The sequence below is a fragment of the Heteronotia binoei genome, chromosome 14 (genome assembly GCF_032191835.1).
Source record: "Heteronotia binoei isolate CCM8104 ecotype False Entrance Well chromosome 14, APGP_CSIRO_Hbin_v1, whole genome shotgun sequence".
Classification (NCBI taxonomy): Eukaryota; Metazoa; Chordata; class Lepidosauria; order Squamata; family Gekkonidae; genus Heteronotia; species Heteronotia binoei.
This window is the reverse complement of record NC_083236.1, coordinates 69399554-69417951: the sequence shown is the minus strand read 5'-3', so window position 1 is coordinate 69417951 and position 18398 is coordinate 69399554. Positions and strand designations below refer to the sequence as shown.

Below are 18398 nucleotides of genomic sequence, written 5' to 3'. Positions count from 1 at the left end.
CATACAGTAACCAAATTAAACTACAATTAAAACGAACCAATTGATAACTATTCAAGCATTTCCAGTTTATCAGATCGGATGGTGCAGAGTAATGCTATGATGCTGTCCCAGGAAACGAAAAGGCAGGAAGAACAGGATAGCGGGGAATTCTCCTGACCTCACCCATACGCTTGGGAGTACGTTTCCATTTTACAGGCCCTGCAGAACTGTACAAAGTCCCACAGGGCCTGGGTCTCAGTTGGAAACTCAGTCCACCAAGCTGGAGCCACAGCCAAGAAGGCTCTGACTCTAGTCGAAGCCAGGCGAATACTCCTTGGTCCCGCGGTCAGGGGTGGAATTCTAGCAGGAGCTCCTTTGCATATTAGGCCACACACCCCTGACGCAGCCAATCCTCCAAGAGCTTACAAAAAGAGAGCCTTGTCATCTCTTAGAGATTGGCTACATCAGGGGTGTGTGGCCTAATATGCAAAGGAGCTCCTGCTAGAATTCCAGCCCTGCCCAGGATCATCTCTCTCCATCTGGGATTTGCCCCTGGGATGATTTTGGAGGGCAGCTGCCCTTTCTGTAGAGCAATGTGTTGAGCCTTAAGTTGCTGTGATCCCTGAGCTGCCTGGAGACTCTCACATGGAATCTGCATCCTGTACACGAGAGCCTTTATAACGTGCCATTCATGCTTCCGGCTTCTGCACACCATGAGTTATTGTTAACATTCATAATATTTAGATCCCAGCAGGCAGCCATGTTGGTCTGAAGCAACAGAACAAAGCAGAAGACAAGTGGCACCTTGAAGACCAACTACGTTTTATTCAGAATGTCAGCTTTCGTATGCTCTTAAGTGGACTTCATCAGACAAAACGGGAACGGCAAGCAGCAGTTCTTAATATAAGTGGGCAGTGTAGAATCCTGGGAATGTTTTTAGCAGATTAAAAGAATCACAAATAGGGATCTGTGTTTGTTAGTGTTAGGGCAAAGCAGGGCTGAAAAAACACTGGAGGGTGTTTGTCTTATTGCATATACCAACACATCTTCCACTGTCTTTTAGTGTCTTCCTTTTTTTTCTAATGGCAAACTACAATGGATGTTATAATCTCTTGAGAAACCCTGCCCTCTATTTAAACTAACAAAGCCAGAATGTTACCTAGACTTATGGCGCTTCGCACCTACAACAGCAGTCTGCTTTTTATCACCCTCCAGTGTTTTTTCAGCCCTGCTTTGTCCTAACACTAACAAACACAGATCCCTATCTGTGATTCTTTTAATCTGCTAAAAAGATTCCCATGATTCTACACTGCCCACTTATATTAAGAATTGCTGCTTCCATTCCCATTTTGTCTGATGAAGTCTGCTTAAGAGCATATGAAAGCTTGCATTCTGAATAAAACTTATTTGGTCTTAAAGGTGCACTCGTCTGTTGCTTTATTCATAATATTTGTACAGCCACCCCTCTCGTGCATGAACTCAGCACTAATCCCCCCGCCGGAAGCCCTGCAAGGTAGGCCGGTGTTGTCCCCATCATCAACCCCATCGTCAGTTCAGAAAAATTGCTGGGGGTAGAAGGTGCCATGGAGTTGCAGCTGACTTACAGACAAATAAAAAAGTCATAAGCCCACCTATTTACACAGAAATAAAGAGAAACCTTTTTTTAAGAAGCCTTTTTTGCTGATTTCTGGAGGGGATCCTGCGTTTGCCAAAAGGCTGTTGACAAACCTCCTAAGAATGCCAACAGCCTCCAAGTGGAACTTGGGGATCCCCCGAAATTACAGCTCTTCTGCAGGCTACAGAGATCAGTTCCCCTGGAGAAAACGGAGACTTTGGCGGGTGGGCTCTATGGCCTTGTATCCCACTGATATCCCTTGTCCTAGTGGGAGGGACGGTGGCTCAGTGGTAGAGCATCTGCTTGGGAAGCAGAAGGTCCCAGGTTCGATCCCCGGCATCGCCAAAAAAGGGTCCAGGCAAATAGTTGTGGTAAACCTCAGCTTGAGACCCTGGAGAGCCGCTGCCAGTCTGAGAAGACAATACTGACTTTGATGGACCGAGGGTCTGATTCAGTATAATAATAATAATAATAATAATAATAAATTTTATTTGTACCCCGCCCTCCCCTGCCGAAGCAGGCTCAGGGCGGCTAACAATACAGTGACCAATGGTGCACCAACAATAAAACAGTTACATTAGAAACATTAAACATTAATTGACCTTAAAAACCTGATTAAAACAATTAACTAAAACATATTATAACGCTATCCTTGACGCTCTTCTAGTTGATGCTGATGGCGGATTTTCTTCGTTATCAGTATAATTCAGTTATTCATAAGCTAATTTAAAAAGGGTGGTCTTGCAGGCCCTGCGGAACTGATCAAGTATAAGGCAGCTTCATATGTTTATGTATGTCCTTCCCAGGCTCCATCCCCAGGTATCCAGGAACTTCCAGACCTGGAGCTGGAAACCCCACCCTTCATCCCCAAGTGGTGGCCAGGTGGGAGTTGGTAACCCTAAAGCCTTTCCCTGTGGCACATTGATGGGGGGCAGTTAACTGAAAGAGGGTAGCTTGCCTAAAAGCAGTTGGCTCGTTTTACCACATGTGGTGGCTATGCGAAAAAGCAAGAAACTACTGGATTTTAGTGCATACTTGGCTACAAAAGATACTCAAAATAAATATAAAACATCTACCTGAATTTTATCTTTTGAGTATATGGCAATCCCCCATTTCTAAAATGCAAAGTAGATTCTTAGTCCACGCAACTACTGCTGCGAGGATCATATATGCAAGGTATTGGAAGGTACCACAAACTCCCCCAAAAGAAAAAAAATTGTACAAAAATTGTTGGAAGTAGCTGAAATGGATTTTCTTTCAATAAAGCTGTCTGAAGGGAATTTAAGCCAATGTAAAGAGGTATGGCAACCTATGTATGATTGGTTGAATATGTAGGATCTGTTGCAACACGAGAGAAGGGTGAGGAAAAAGGGAAATGATGATCTTGATGGATGAAATAAGTGTTAAAAGAGACCAGGATCTCATCCTCCAATTTTATTTGTTTGTTTTCTATTTGTTAGTATATTGGTAGTTTAATTGTAGTTTTTTGTATTTTGTTTTGTAACTTTATGATAAAAATAAAAAAATTGATTCACAGAAACAAAAAAAATTAAATAAAAGCAAAGCCCAGCGAGTTTGTGGCCGAACAGAAGTCTGGCAGTGACTTCTGGATGTGACGCCACACACCAAGAACCTTCTGCCTATTCTGCCAGCCTGTTCCGTGTCTACTTGTGGTTGTCTCATTCAGCACAACTCTTCAGCTTCTAGGCCTCTGCCTGCCCCGCAGGTATATTTAAGGAGAAGGGAGAGGTGTTGCGTGGTACTCAACGAGGGCCTCTTCTTCTCGTCTCCTTCCTTTTGTGGTCTCCCCTCTCCCTGGTCTGGGTGGGCTGTTGTCTCGCTGGCCGGGTCACACTTCCCTGGCAGGGAGCAGAGGGCTTCAATTACCACCCGGTTTTGCTATTCATAGCTGCTTTCCAGTGTGGGGTGTGTGTGTGTGCGCAGTTGAAGCAGAGATTTCAGAGCCAGCCAGGTTCTGTCTCCAGGGGAGGGGCAGAGGAGAAGGGCAAGGTCAGGTCACACCTAGGAAGCCATCAGGAAAGACCACGCAAGGGGAAATGGGACAGTTGCAGCCACAGGTGGGTGGGGAGAGACCACAGAGGTCTGCTTTCCTCCCCCTCTGCTCGTCAAATCTGCCGGGGGCTGGATCCTGAGCGTTTCACCTGTTCATTCCCAGGACCCAAGGGCTGTGCTTTTAAAAGTATTATGGGCCAGAGTGTTAGGACTAAAATAATTGTTGCAGCACTTTAAGGACTTGTTCAGAATGGCTTTTGGCAGCAAAAATGAAATTGCTGAGCAGTCGGGTTAGAACTGATAAAAGGAAGTCCTTCTTCACCCAAAGGGTGATTAACACATGGAATTCACTGCCACAGCAGGTAGCGGCGGCTACAAGCATAGACAGCTTCAAGAGGGGGTTGGATAAGCATATGGGGCAGAGGTCCATTCGTGGCTCTTAGCCACAGCGTATTGTTGGAACTCTCTTGTCTAGGGCAAGTGATGCTCTGTATTTTTGGCGCTTGTGGGGGCACAGTGGGAGGGCTTCTGGTGGCCGCACTCATGGACCTCCTGATGGCACCTGGTTTTTGTATTGGACTGGATGGGCCACTGGCCTGATCCAACATGGCTTCTCTTATGTTCTTATGCTTAAACTACGGATTGCACAGTTGCTAATTTGGATAGTGATAACTGCAGAAAAGGTGTTCCGTGGCGCAGAGTGGTCAGCTGCAGTACTGCAGTCCAAATTCTGCTCACAACCTGAGTTCAATCCCGGTGGAAGCTGGGTTCAGGTAGCCGGCTCCAGGTTGACTCAGCCTTCCATCCTTCCGAGGTCGGTAAAAGGAGTCCCCAGCTTGCTGGGGAAGTGTAGATGACCGGGAAGGCAATGGCAAACCGCCCCGTAAAAAAGTCTGCCACGAAAATATTATGATGCGACATCACCCCAGAGTTGGAAACGACTGGAGCTTGCACAGGGGACTACCTTTACCTTTTTACCTTTTTAACTGCAGAAAGCCACAGCTCTGTGTTAGAATGCATGGATTTCACATACAAGGTCCTGGGTTCAATTCCTGGCATTTCCACTTAACTGAGACCCCAGAGAGCTTCTGCCACTCGGAGGAGATGGTGCCACAGGAACCACAGGTCCAGCTCGACAAAAAGATGCTTCAGGCGTCCCTGTGTAAAATAAATGAGTCGGCTATCACAACCAGAATGGATTCTTCCAGCAGGACCTCAAGACCACCCCTCCTCTCCCCCAGGTCACAGTCCTTCCCAGGCGGGACAGGACCAGCCTCCTCACTCCCCGCCTGCGATGGGGAACTGGATCCATAGTTGGATCTGCCACTAATGGCTCTACCCTTTTGAATATTTCATGGCTTTTCGTGCCATCTGAGCCCTCCAAAGAGCTGAAAAGCAAACTTACGGTAAAAAAGCAAGTGAGGATTATTATTATTATTTATTTATTTTGGAAGGGCCTCTCTTCCCCTCCTCTCTGGCAGCAACCGGCGGTGTCTCCTCCAGGGACGCTCCGTGGCTGAAGGAGCGTCTTCGAGTTCTTTTTCTTTCCACTCCAGAGGGGAAAATGTGAGCGCTCTGCTCCTCTTCCCATGCCCCCCCTCCCGCCCACTCCCCTGCCGGCGGCTGCAGTGTCCTGAGATTTATGAGGCCGACGTGAGCGCAGGGGGCTTAGCAGCATCTGGTGGAAGATCTGACTTGGCCCATTCCGGAATCGGTGGGAATTTTCCAGCCATGGGCTGCAAAGAGAGTAGCCAGCGACAGAGAGGGGGCCCAGCCAGGCGGGGAAGGGCGGCTGCAGCCTTGGGAAGTGAGAGGCCCTTTGGGGATGACCCAGGTGGGGTCAGTGCTGGCCGGGACTCCTTGTATGCCAGGCAAGCCTTTGGGATTCTCCCAGCGGAATGCAGCCCTGCTGGTTTGTGGAATGCCACTCACAACTGCATTTCCCTGCTCCCTGGCTGGGGGAACTGCGTCCTGTCTTGAGGCTTCCAGGTTGTGCCGATTTCCTGCTTCGCTTTATTAGCTGACTGGCTGGTAAAATTGCAAAGGATTCTTTTGCAGGAGTTGCAGCTAGGTGAGAACGGGCTCTTCCTTTCGACATGCAGGGCCAGATGAACAATTAGGCCAAGTAGGCACTGGCCTATGAGCCCCCGCGCCTTTAGCGGCCCTGGACTGGCTCCCCCCCCCCCAGGTTTCCCCCCTGCTTGCAGCCCTCCCAGCCTGCACGCGCAGCCAGCAACTGAGCCGCTCTTTGCCTGACTCGCCTGGTGTGGCTGCTGCTGGCGTCATCGCCAAGTTTGCCTCTCTCTGCCTCTCCCCCGCAGCTTTGTCAAAGGGGCTTTGGAGAAGGGGCCCGCAGGCTGCAGTGGGGGCCATGGGCAGCAGGGAGGGGGCTCCAACTCTGAAATAATTTGTGAGGGCCCCCCCCCGAGATTTTGACTGCCTAGGGGGTCTCCACAGGGTTTAATCTGGCACTGTCGACATGTCAGGGCTTTTTTTGTAGCAGGAGCTCCTTTGCATATTAGGCCACGCACCCCTGATGGAGCCAATCCTCCAAGAGCTTACAGGGCTTTTCTTACAGGGCCTGCTGTAAGCTCCAGGAGGATTGGCTACATTGGGGGGTGTGGCCTAATATGCAAATGCAGGGCTTTTTTTGTAGCAGGAGCTCCTTTGCCTATTAGGCCACACACCCCGAATGTAGCCAATCCTCCTAGAGCTTAAAGGGCTCTTCTTACAGGGCCTGCTGTAAGCTCCAGGAGGACTGGCTACAGCGGGGGGGGGGGGGTTTGCTAATATGCAAAGGAATTCCTGCTACAAAAAAAGCCCTGGATGCCATGAGCACTGTTGGCACACCTGGCCAGTCTGAGACTGGTTAGCAGGGCTCTGCCTCAAGGGTAGAGCAGAAGTCCAGCCACACTTCAAAGACTAACAGCATCTATTCTGGTAGATTCAGGCGGTCAGCCATGTTGGTCAAGTAAAAGAACAAGGCTTGAGTCCACTGGCACTTTTAAGACCAATAGCATTTCATTCTGGGTATGATGATGATGATATCGGATTTATATCCTGCCCTCCACTCTGAATCTCAGAGTCTCAGAGCAGCTCACAGTCTCCTTTATCTTCCTTCCCCACAACAGACACCCTGTGGGATAGGTGGGCTGAGAGAGCTCTCCCAGAAGCTGTCCTTTCAAGGACAACTCTGTGAGAGCAATGGCTGACCCAAGGCCATTCCAGCAGCTGCAAGTGGAGGAGTGGGGAATCAAACGTTCTCCCAGATAAGAGAGCTCTGGCTGACCCAAGGCCATTCCAGCAGCTGCAAGTGGAGGAGTGGGGAATCAAACCCGGTTCTCCCAGATAAGAGAGCTCTGGCTGACCCAAGGCCATTCCAGCAGCTGCAAGTGGAGGAGTGGGGAATCAAACCCGATTCTCCCAGATAAGAGAGCTCTGGCTGACCAAAGGCCATTCCAGCAGCTGCAAGTGGAGGAGTGGGGAATCAAACCCGGTTCTCCCAGATAAGAGAGCTCTGGCTGACCAAAGGCCATTCCAGCAGCTGCAAGTGGAGGAGTGGGGAATCAAACCCGGTTCTCCCAGATAAGAGAGCTCTGGCTGACCCAAGGCCATTCCAGCAGCTGCAAGTGGAGGAGTGGGGAATCAAACCCGGTTCTCCCAGATAAGAGAGCTCTGGCTGACCAAAGGCCATTCCAGCAGGTGCAAGTGGAGGAGTGGGGAATCAAACCCGGTTCTCCCAGATAAGAGTCTGCACACCTAACCACTACATCAAACTTGGTATGAGTTGGGTATGAGAAGTCTGCATGCACATGAAATCTTACACCCCGAATTCAACTTTGGTGGTCTTAAAAGGTGCCACTTAACATCAATTCCAGTGTGAGTTTTCATGAGACAAACTCACTTCTTCAGATGCAATGAGAGGCAAAAAACTTATTTTCCTTATTTTACAGAGAATTACAGAAGGGGAGAAGACCTTTCTGCACTCAACTCCTCTTTCTCCCCCCCCCCTCCGCCTTATGTAATTTCTGTAAAAATTAGGTGAAGGGGTTTCTCCTTACCTGTTGTCTCTGAGGAAGTGAGCTCTGACTCACACCCAAATGCTCATTCCACCATCAGTTTTGTTACTATTTCAGGTGCCGCTGGACTCATGTCTTGTTTGGCTACAGCAGAATAACTGAAGTACCTCACTGGAGTTACCAGGGTAGAGTTCCTGCACTGTATGCAGAAGGTCAATTCCTGGCATCCCCAGTTAAAAGATTCTTAGGGCACAGGTTGTGGATGGGTACTTTTTGTCTCCAGGAATCTGGAGAACTGATGGAATAGACTTGGTGTAAGGTAGTGTGGTATGTGGGTATCTCTGGGGTAAGGCCTGTGGCTATGTGGCAGAACACCCACTCTGCATGCAGGGAGTCACGAGTGCAATTCCTGGTGTCACCAGTTAAAGGACAGCCACTGCCAATCATAGAACATATTGGCCTAGATCAAGTATGTCAAACATGCAGTCTGGGGGCCAAATCAAGCCCCCGGAGGGCTCCTATCAGGCCCCTGAGCAACTGGCTGTCATCTGCTTCCTTCTCCCTCTCTCTTGCTTCCTTCTGCATAACATCTTGCTTGGCAAGGCTTGCTCAATTGCACAGGAGCTACAGAGCAAAACCTCTATTTTCTCCATTGGCTGAGGCTCCTCCCTTGGGGAGGAATAGCGTGCTTTGCCAGGCTCTCTCAATTGCACAGCAGAGATATTGAGGCAAACCTCTCTTCTTTCTATTGGCTGAGGCTCCCACCCCCCCACCCCAGTCCCCCAGGGAAGGAAGGAAAGAGCCAGAGCTTCCTTTGCTCAGTTCCCTGAATCCCATGTAGGGTTGCCAAGTCCAATTCAAGAAATATCTGGGGACTTTGGGGGTGGAGCCAGGAGACATTGGGGGCGGAGCCAGGAGCAAGGGTGTGACAAACATAATTGAACTCCAAGGGAGTTCTGGCCATCATATTTAAAGGGACAGCACACCTTTTAGAATGCCTTCCTTCCATAGAAAATAATGAAGGATGGGGGCACCTTCTTTTGGGGCTCATAGAATTGGACCCCCTGGTCCAATCCTTTTGAAACTTGGGAGGTATTTTGGGGAGAGGCACTAGATGCTATATGGAAAATTTGGCACCTCTATCTAAAAAAACAACCTGCCCAGAGCCCCTGACACCCGCGGATCAATTCCCCATCATTCCCTATGGGAATTGTTCCTGGAGGTGCATAATGGCTGTGGGAGTGGAGCTTCCCCCGCCGACCAGCTGGCTGGGGGAGGGGGGAAGCCTGTAAAACCAGGGGATCCCCCGCTGGGACCTGGGGATTGGGAAGCCTAATCCCATGGGAGAAATACAGAGAAAGCATCTTTAAGACCAACGAGTGCTAACGTTTTGAGCATGTTTTATGGTTTAAAAAATATATTTGTGTTTGTCTGTATTCTTTATAAAATTTATATCTCTGCTTCCTAATCTTAAATAAGTACACCCATGGCCCGGCCCGACAAGGTCTCATTTATAACAGATCCGGCCCTCATAACAAATGAGTTTGACACGCCTGGCCTAGATGCTTCAGCTCTCTTACATAGCTTCACAAGGGTCTGTCACTCCCTGACATAGAATCATAGAGTTGAAAGGGACCTCCAGGGTCATCTAGCCAACCCCCTGCACAACTTTCAGTAAAGGACACCGGTCAGCAGGGTTTGAGACAAACATTTTTTGGCTGAGACCCTGGAGAGGCAGTTTTCGGGGCAGACTGGCCACTTAGCTGGGAAAGTGGTTGAAATGTCCAACTGGGATCTGGGAGACCCGGGTTCGAATCCCCAGACACACTTTCTCAGCCTGACCTGACTCATAGGGTTGTTGCGAGGTTAAAATGGAGGAGAGGGGAAGGAGGTCGGCAACCTTGAAAATCCCCGTTGGGGAGAAAGGGGAGTACAAATGAAGTAAGTGAAAAGGAAGGAAATGAACGTTCCCAGTGAGTGGCTGGGTGGGGTGAAAATATTTCAACAGGCAAAGTAAAACAGGGCTTCTGTAGTGCCCTGAAACTCTGCTGCATTTTCTGTAGCTCTTGCTTTGGCTTGAGAACCAGTTTGGTGTCGTGGTTAAGTGCATGGACTCTTACCTGGGAGAACCAAGCTTGATTCCCCACTCTTCCACTTGCACCTGCTGGAATGGCCTTGGGTCAGCCATAGCTCTCGCAGAGCTTCCTTGAAAGAGCAGCTTCTGTCAGAGCTCTCTCAGCCACACCCACCTCACAGGGTGTCTGTCTCCTGAGAGCCAGTTTGGTGTTGTGGTTAAGTGCGCAGACTCCTATCTGGGAGAACCAGGTTTGATTCCCCACTCCTCCACTCAGTGGCAGACTGGGTCTAAAATATGGGTTGCCAGGAGGCAAATGGGGCCCACCTACAACTATAAAGGCTATCAGTTAATTTTTGTAAGAAATAAATAATTTTTTAAAAAAATACATAAGTGGGGAAAAGGTACAATTAAAACTTTTGTGAAATAAATGTGTGTGTGTATACATATACATACATACATATATACATACATACAGCCTGGAGGCTGGCAACCCTAAATACAATGTAAATTTTAGTTACAGTAATAATACTGGAACTTCTATTATATTTTAAAGCTACTAAAAGGACATTAACAATTTTAACATATTGTCTTAATGTTTAAGGGGGGGGGGCGCTTGCCATTGGGCAAGCGGACACCCTGGCCAGTCCGCCACTGCCTCCACTTGCAGCTGCTGGGATGGCCTTGGGTTAGCAATAGCTCTTGTAGGAGTTGCTCCGGCGGGGAGGGCGGGATATAAATAAAAATTGTTGTTGTTGTCCTTGAAAGGGCAGCTTCTGTCAGAGCTCTCTCAGGCCCACCCACCTCACAGGGTGTCTGCTGTGGTGGGGGGGAGAAGATAAAGGAGATTGTAAGCCGCTCTGAGACTCTGATTCAGAGAGAAGGGCAGGGTATAAATCTGCAGTCATCTTCTTCTTCTTGCAGGTCACACGGGACGCCTCCTCCGAGCCCTCCTGGGCACCAGCATCCTCTTCCTGCTGGCCCATTTGGTCTTCCAAGTCTGCCTCTACACTGTGCCCGCTTTGGACCAGCTTCTGGGGAGCAACTGTAAGTACGCAGTGCCAGCTAGCCTTTCCTGGAGTCTTTTGGGCAGGCCTGCATGTTGAGGGGGAAAGGCAGAGTTTCTGGTCTGGCACTTCCCTTGCAGAGCGAATGATGGGAGGGCTGTGAAGATATTGGGGGGAGGGGTAAGAGCTGATGGGCGGGACTGCCTTCCCCACCCCTTGGTTGTCCTCAGCAAATGGCTCCATGTTGCTTTTCCACCCAGCTGGGCTCTGAAAGTTGAGGCAAGCCCTGCTTTGGTCGGGTGGGGTGGGGTGGATATTTGCAATGGAGAATGTGAGCAGGTATGGAGAAAGTAGGTGTTTCAGTGCAAAGGAACTTCAGGAACTGAATGGAAAGGGAAACTGCTGAATTATAAGTTATTACCAAACTTGGAACAAACACCCATCCAGGACTTAGCAGGGATATTGGTTTCTTATCTCATTACATGTACTAAACTCATGCTCACCAAGAAATACTATACATCCTCTGTAAGGACTATACATCCTATGTAGTATTTTTATGCATTCCTCTCTCTTTCTCTGTCTTTTCTATACATCCTAAGGACTATACATCCTATGTATTTTTATGCATTCCTTTCTCTCTCTCTTTTTTCTCTTTTGAATAATACAATGGAATACTGTTTGTAATAGAATTCAATATATAGGTGTGGATTTTTTCGGACAATCCTCCTCTAAGAACAATACTTTGATATAGTATTTAGAACAACATATAGCGGTTTTTACCTTCACACTTGAGTGGAGGCAGGTGGGCATCATAACGTTAACTTCCCCACAATTAGGAAAGGTTCCTCTTACACACTTATCTCATATTTTGAAAAATTTATTGCTTCAACTGTTGTTTCCCCATAATTGGATCCATATAGCTGTTGACGGTGTGCACTTTGCTTCTTGTCCCTGCGTTGTCTCAAAATGTCTGCATCATGTTATATGCTAATTTATTTTTTTTCCCCCTCAACCCCGTTGATAAGTTTGAACAGTTTTCTCCCATTTCATTGTATGTGAAGACGTGTGTGCATGTACGTGAAAGCTCATACCTTGAATAAAACTTTGTTGGTCTTAAAGGTGCCTGACTGGACTCAAACTTTATTCAGGCATGGAGAAGATGGCACAGCTTTCCTGCAGCTCCTTCCCTCTATTTGGTGTAGTGGTTAAGTGCATGGACTCTTATCTGGGAGAACCGGGTTTGATTCCCCGCTCCTCCACTTGCAGCTGCTGGAATGGCCTTGGGTCAGCCATAGCTCTGGCAGAAGTTGTCCTTGAAAGGGCAGCTGCTGTGAGAGCCCTCTCCAGCCCCACCCACCTCACAGAGTGTCTGTTGTGGGGGAGGAAGGTAAAGGAGATTGTGAGCCGCTCTGAGACTCTTCGGAGTGGAGGGCGGGATATAAATCCAATATCTTCTTCTTCTATTTATTTATTTAAATGTTTATTTAAAACATTTAATAGCTGCCTTTCTTCCTTGCAGAACTCAAGGCAGCTTACAGTAAAATAAAATGATCATAAGAAACACAACAAAAACTATAAATAAAGCAACAAGCATAGGCATAAAGTACGCTGCAGCCCCCCCCCCTGGGATTTTCCCACCCGGGGCTAAGCCCCCGCCTGGCAATCAACTCAGGACTCCAAAGCCATGAATGGGGTGATAAAGGCTGTGTGTGATTTTCCCTCTCAGCTTCAAAGTCAGTGAATGACTTTATGAATGACTTAATGACTTTACAACCCAAGCTCAGCTCCTTAGAAATGCTAATTGAGCTTCCTCCACGCCAGAGGCTAGGTGCCAATCTTCAGCTACAGATGTCCTTCAATACAAAAAAAGGTCACAGCCATCATACCCCAAACTAGCCAGATCTCATCAGAGTTTGAAAAACTACACAGGAATGGCCATGGTTAGTGCTTGGAGGAAAGCTGAGGCTGCTGTGCAGAGGAAGACAGTGGCAAACCACTTCTGCTTGTCTCTTGCCTTGAAAGTCTCATGAGGTGGAAAAGACGAATGAACCAAGGCAGCAATCGTCAAAATAATAGTGACACTCCTTCCCCCTCCACTTTCAATGAACCAGCAGTCAGACTGCAGGCTCTCTTTGGCAGACAGTATTCCCTCTAAGCTGAGTTAGTGTGAGCTAGCTCACAGATTTTTAGCCTCCAGCTCACACATTTTTGTCTTAGCTCAGTAAAAATGGCCCTAGAGCACAATAATTTATGCAGTAGCTCACAACTTTAATGCCAGTAGCTCACAAAGTAGAGTTTTTGCTCAGAAGACTCTGCGGCTTAGAGGGAACATTGCTGATGGATTCAAAATACTTGCTTGGTTCTAATTTACATTTGGGGGGGAAGTGAGATTGAGTGTGGCCATGAAGATCAGAGGCCTTTAAGAACAAAATTTGAGGCCAGCGGCACCATTAAGAACCAACCAAGTTTTATTCTGGGCATCAGCTTTTGTGGGCATGTACACTGTTTCATTTAGATTGCACACACACTTATTTTATCTGACATGAGCCTTTTTTTTTTGCTATTAATCACTGATCTTATTTATTGTTTTGCTGCTGTCGGTTTTATGACGTGAGCCATCCTGAGCCCATTTTGTGGGTAGGGCAGGATATGGTGAATACATGAAATGAAATGAAAGTTTGATTTCTGAGTATAAGTGAAAACTGAATGATTTAGGTGTCAAGCCCCGGTATCAGCAGCAACTGTAAACTGCAGCATATACTGAACCCAACATATAGTTGGTGACGGCCAGTTTGGTGCAGTAGTTAAGTGCGCAGATTCTTATCTGGGAGAACCGGGTTTGATTCCCCACTCCTCCACTTGCACCTGCTGGAATGGCCTTGGGTCAATCATCACTTTTGTAGGAGTTGTCCTTGAAAGGGCAGCTGCTGTAAGAGCTCTCTCAGCCCAACCTACCTCACAGGGTGTCTGTTGGGGGGGAAGGCAAAGGAGATAGTACTTCAGGGTCATCGGAAAACAGCGGGGGGAAGGGGAATGTTCCCCTAAAGCTTTTCTATATTGCCTTTCACTGTCAGATTTGTGACCATTGGCTTGTCCTATGCACATGATATGATATGTATATTTGCAGATCTTAAAGTGACTATTCTATAAGTGAATTTCAAAAACAGGACACAGTAAGAGACCTCTGAGATACCAGTATAACCACTGGCCAACTCCCACATTTTTCCTGGGTTTGGTTCGGTCCATGGGCATTGTTTGGGGGGGATGCTGCCTAAATTTATGGGGAAGGAGCTTCTGCATAAATTCATAGGTAGTGATAATGGCGGCCCCTCCCTGTGATGTCACTTGCTCCTCCCTATGATGTCACTGGATCAAATGTCTCTGGCTGGGCCCCAGCCCCTCCCCCCGCCCAGAAACTTGAAAAGTCTATGCCCCTGGCAACAAGTACAGAAACCTGTAAAAGATCACAATTTTAAAACTCCAGTTAGGACTGCCGAAAACTAAATCCGTCAAATGCAGTTGTAAATGAAACTATCTTCAACTTCCTCCTGAAGATCCAAAGCGAGGACACACTTCCCTGGGGAGGTTGTTCTTTAATTGTGGGGTTACCACTGAAAAGGCCCTCTCTTCTGTGTCTACTGGATGAGATTCTTTGATTGACAGGACAGAGGAGGGCCACTCCCCCGATCTTAAATCTTGTGTAGGAACATCTGGGAGAAGACTTCAGCTACTCCAGTTTGATGTGCAGACTCTTTTTTTTTTGTAAAACAATTTTTATTAATTTGCAACATATTGTTATAAGAAAATTAATACAAATTTAATACCAATACATTACATTTCCCCCCCTCCTCCTCTCCCCCCTTTTCATGACCCCCACCGGTGTTTACTTACATTGCTAAAATTACAAGATAATTTTATCAAACCAAGAATCTCCATATTAAAACCTTATAACTATAAAAAAGAAAGGAAAAAAATAAGTATAAGAGAAACCAAACCAAACCCTATATGTCCATCTTCATTATTATCTTTTTTTAAAAAAACAAAAAAAAACCAATAAGAAAAAAAAAGGAAATATTTCTTTATAAATTTTAGTCCATTATTCAACAAAAACTTCAACTATTGTCAAAAATCACTAAATGTCCCTTTACCTTCCAATGTTTTTCAACATATTTTTGAAATTTCTCCCACTCCCAGCTGCAGTGAGAGCCCTCTCATCCCCACTCACCTCACAGGGTGTCTGTTGTGGGGGGAGAAGACATAGGAGATTGTAAGCTGCTCTGAATCTGATTCAAAGAGAAGGGTGGGGTATACATCTGCAGTCTTCTTCTTCTCTAGTCTTTAAAGGTCAAAAGCGATTTGAATTGGACTTGGGAGTGGATTGATAGATCGATAGTCCCGTGTAATGGCTGTAGTATCATAGTGTGCTCGTGGTAGCTGGCCCCAAACAGGTAGGTGAATCTCCCACACCTCCCTTCCTTTTGGGACCCCCCTCCCGCCTTTCTCTTGTTTGGCCTTTAGAAGATTAAAGTAGAGTGAAGGCTCCGCTTCCCCCCACCCCCCACCCCCAAGAGCACCCAGAGGGAGACTTCTTCACTCAAAGGGTGATTAACACGTGGAATTCACTGCCACAGAAGGTGGTGGGGCTACAAGCATAGCCTGATTCAAGAGGGGATTGGATCAGCATCTGGAGCAGAGGTCCATCAGTGACTATTAGCCACATTGTATTGTTGGAACTCTCTGTCTGGGGCAGGGATGCTCTGTCTTCTTGGTGCTTGGGGGGTGCATAGTGGAAGGACTTCTAGGTGCTTGGGGGGGCACAGTGGAAGGGCTTCTAGAGTCCTGGCCCTACTGATGGACTTCCTGATGGAACCTGGGTTTTTTGACTACTGTGTGACACGGAGTGTTGGGACTGGCGGGACCATTGGCCTGATTCAACATGGTTTCTCTTATGTTCTTCTGTGACACAGAGTGTTGGACTGGAGGGGCCATTGGCCTGATCCAACAGGGCTTCTCTTATGTTCTTCTGTGACACAGAGTGTTGGACTGGAGGGGCCATTGGCCTGATCCAACATGGCTTCTCTTATGTTCTTATGTCTGGGGCAATGATGCTATGTATTCTTGGTGCTTGGGGGGGCACAGTGGAAGGACTTCTGGAGTCCTGGCCCCACTGATGGACCTCTGTGTGACACAGAGTGTTGGACTGGAGGGACCATTGGCCTGCTCCAACATGGCTTCTCTGACGTACTTATGTTCTTAAGTATGGGCCATTTGAACTGCAGCAGATTCCCAGCTGCTCCATTCCCATCAGCCTGGTGCTGATCAAGAAAAATGTCCCTCCCCCCCCCCCCCCGCCTTTGATTGGTGGTGACACTTCTGCTTTGCAGAGCTATTTACGAGGGGCCATAAAACAGTGACCTTGGGAGGGCTGGGGCTGACCCGCGGGCAGCGGAATGTGGAGTTTGTGCTCCGGAGAGGCTTGTGTTTTTCTTGTCTTCTCTCCCTGCCAACAACACACAGAGTCTCTGCCTGGATATTGGGGGCGGGGGAGTCTTCCAAATGGCTCACTTTCTCTGAGCAAAGTTTGAGTCCAGCAGTGCCTTGAAGACCAACAAAGTTTTATTTGAGGGATAAGCTTTTGTGTGCACGCGCACTTCTTCAGATACATTGAAGCAGACTTTGCCAACCATTACATATAGGTAGAGGTACAAATAGGGATAACAGCCTAAAAGGTACTGGGTTCAAAGCATGAGGACACCCAAGAGATAGTGAGTTCAGCTCTTTATTCAGTGATTCAGCGTAGTGAGATAGGAACAGAACTGTCTGGCATGACCAACCGCCTTGCCTATATGTATGCAAATGAAAGGTTGTTAGCCGCCCTGAGCCCGCCTCAGCGGGGAGGGCGGGATACAAATAAAATTTTATTATTATTATTTTATTATTATGCAAACCTCCCCACCCAAAAACCCATTACCATCATCCCATTACACACAACGATAGGTTAATAGCTGGCCTAACGATCCCTGATGGGCCTCCTTCCTGAATCCAGGTGGCTATAGGGTCTCAAGCTCAGCTAAGTCTCTGCTGGCCCTTAGGCCAAACTCCAGTGCCAATACATAACAGCCCCGTGGCGCAGAGTAGTAAAGCTGCAGTACTGCAGCCTGAGCTCTCTGCTCACAACCTGAGTTCGATCCCGGCAGAGGCTGGGTTCAGGTAGCCGGCTCCAGGTTGACTCAGCCTTCCATCCTTCTGAGGTTGGTAAAATGTGTCCCCAGCTTGCTGGGGGGAAAGTGTAGATGACTGAGGAAGGCAATGGCAAACCACCCCGTAAAAAAGTCTGCCATGAAAATGTCATGATCTGAAGTCACCCCAGAGTTGGAAACGACTGGTGCTTGCACAGGGGACTGCCTTTACCTTTTACAAATAGGGATGCTGGATGTTTATCTCATTACATATGCTAACCCATCTTCCACTATATTTTAACGCATTCTTTTCTCTAATGGCAAACTAGAATTATGTTTATATGTGTTTCATGTTTAAATCAAACCCCTGAGAAACCAATGCCCTCATTTTAACCCAGAGCTAACATTACAACAGACTCTCATTTATTGCACTTCACACCCAGGATACCTAATGGGTTTAGTTTAGCACATGGACATCAATCTACTCTTCCAACTTAACCGTTGTTGTTTCAGCCCAGTTAAGATCAACTAACAAACACCAGACCCCAACTTGGGACTCTTTTAATCTGCTAAAAAAAAAAAAACATTTCCATGACTCTGCAGACTAACTCACTGCCCACTTTCTCTATATTTAAGACTGCTTGCCATTGCATACTCTTGTCTGATGAAGTGTGCTTCTAGCACACGAAAGCTGACATTCTGAATAATACTTGGTTGGTCTTAAAGGCTATGGTCTTAAAGGCCTCAGATGCCAAGATCGACAAGGAGATTGACAACAGGCTGGCAAAGGCAAACCGTGCATTTGGCCGACTGCATAAAAGAGTGTGGAGCAACAAGCATCTGAAAAAAGGCACAAAGATCAATGTTTACAAAGCGGCTGTGATGACAACCCTCATCTACGGCTCCGAATCGTGGGTTTTATACCGTCATCACCTGCGACTCCTTGAGCGCTTTCATCAGCGCTGCCTTCGCACCATCCTCAACATCCACTGGAGTGACTTTGTGACCAACACTGAAGTCCTCAAGCGGGCGGAGGTTACCAGCATCGAGGCACTGCTGCTGAAGACGCAGCTGCGCTGGGCAGGGCATATTTCCAGGATGGAAAACCACCACCTTCCCAAGATTGCCCTATATGGCAAACTTTCCACCGGCCATCGAAATAGAGGGGCACCAAAGAAGAGATACAAGGACTCCTTGAAGAAATCCCTTGGTACCTGTCGCATCAACCATCACCAGTGGTCTGACCTAGCCTCAGATCGCAAAGCATGGAGGCACACCATCCACCAGTCTGTCTCTTCCTTTGAGAACGCACGCATAGCTTGTCTTGAGGACAAAAGGAGATTGAGGAAGAATCGCACTGCTACAGCACCAACCCCAAATCAGACTTTTCCCTGCAGCCACTGTGGCCGGATCTGCCTGTCCCGCATTGGTCTTGTCAGCCACCAGCGAGCCTGCAGCAGGCGTGGACTACTGCACCCTTCTTAAATCTTCGTTCGCGAAGTCAAGCCGAGA

At 47.6% G+C, this 18398-nt stretch overlaps 1 protein-coding gene across 1 annotated transcript in view; it reads left to right on the top strand.

Annotated features, from left to right (window-relative positions):
• PIEZO1 (piezo type mechanosensitive ion channel component 1) overlaps positions 1-18398 on the top strand; it is a 234788-nt gene that overhangs the window by 87160 nt on the left and 129230 nt on the right. Inside the window, exon 3 of the mRNA XM_060253863.1 lies at positions 10625-10747. Within this exon, the coding sequence (XP_060109846.1) occupies positions 10625-10747 (123 nt within the window). The remainder of the gene's footprint in view (positions 1-10624; positions 10748-18398) is intronic.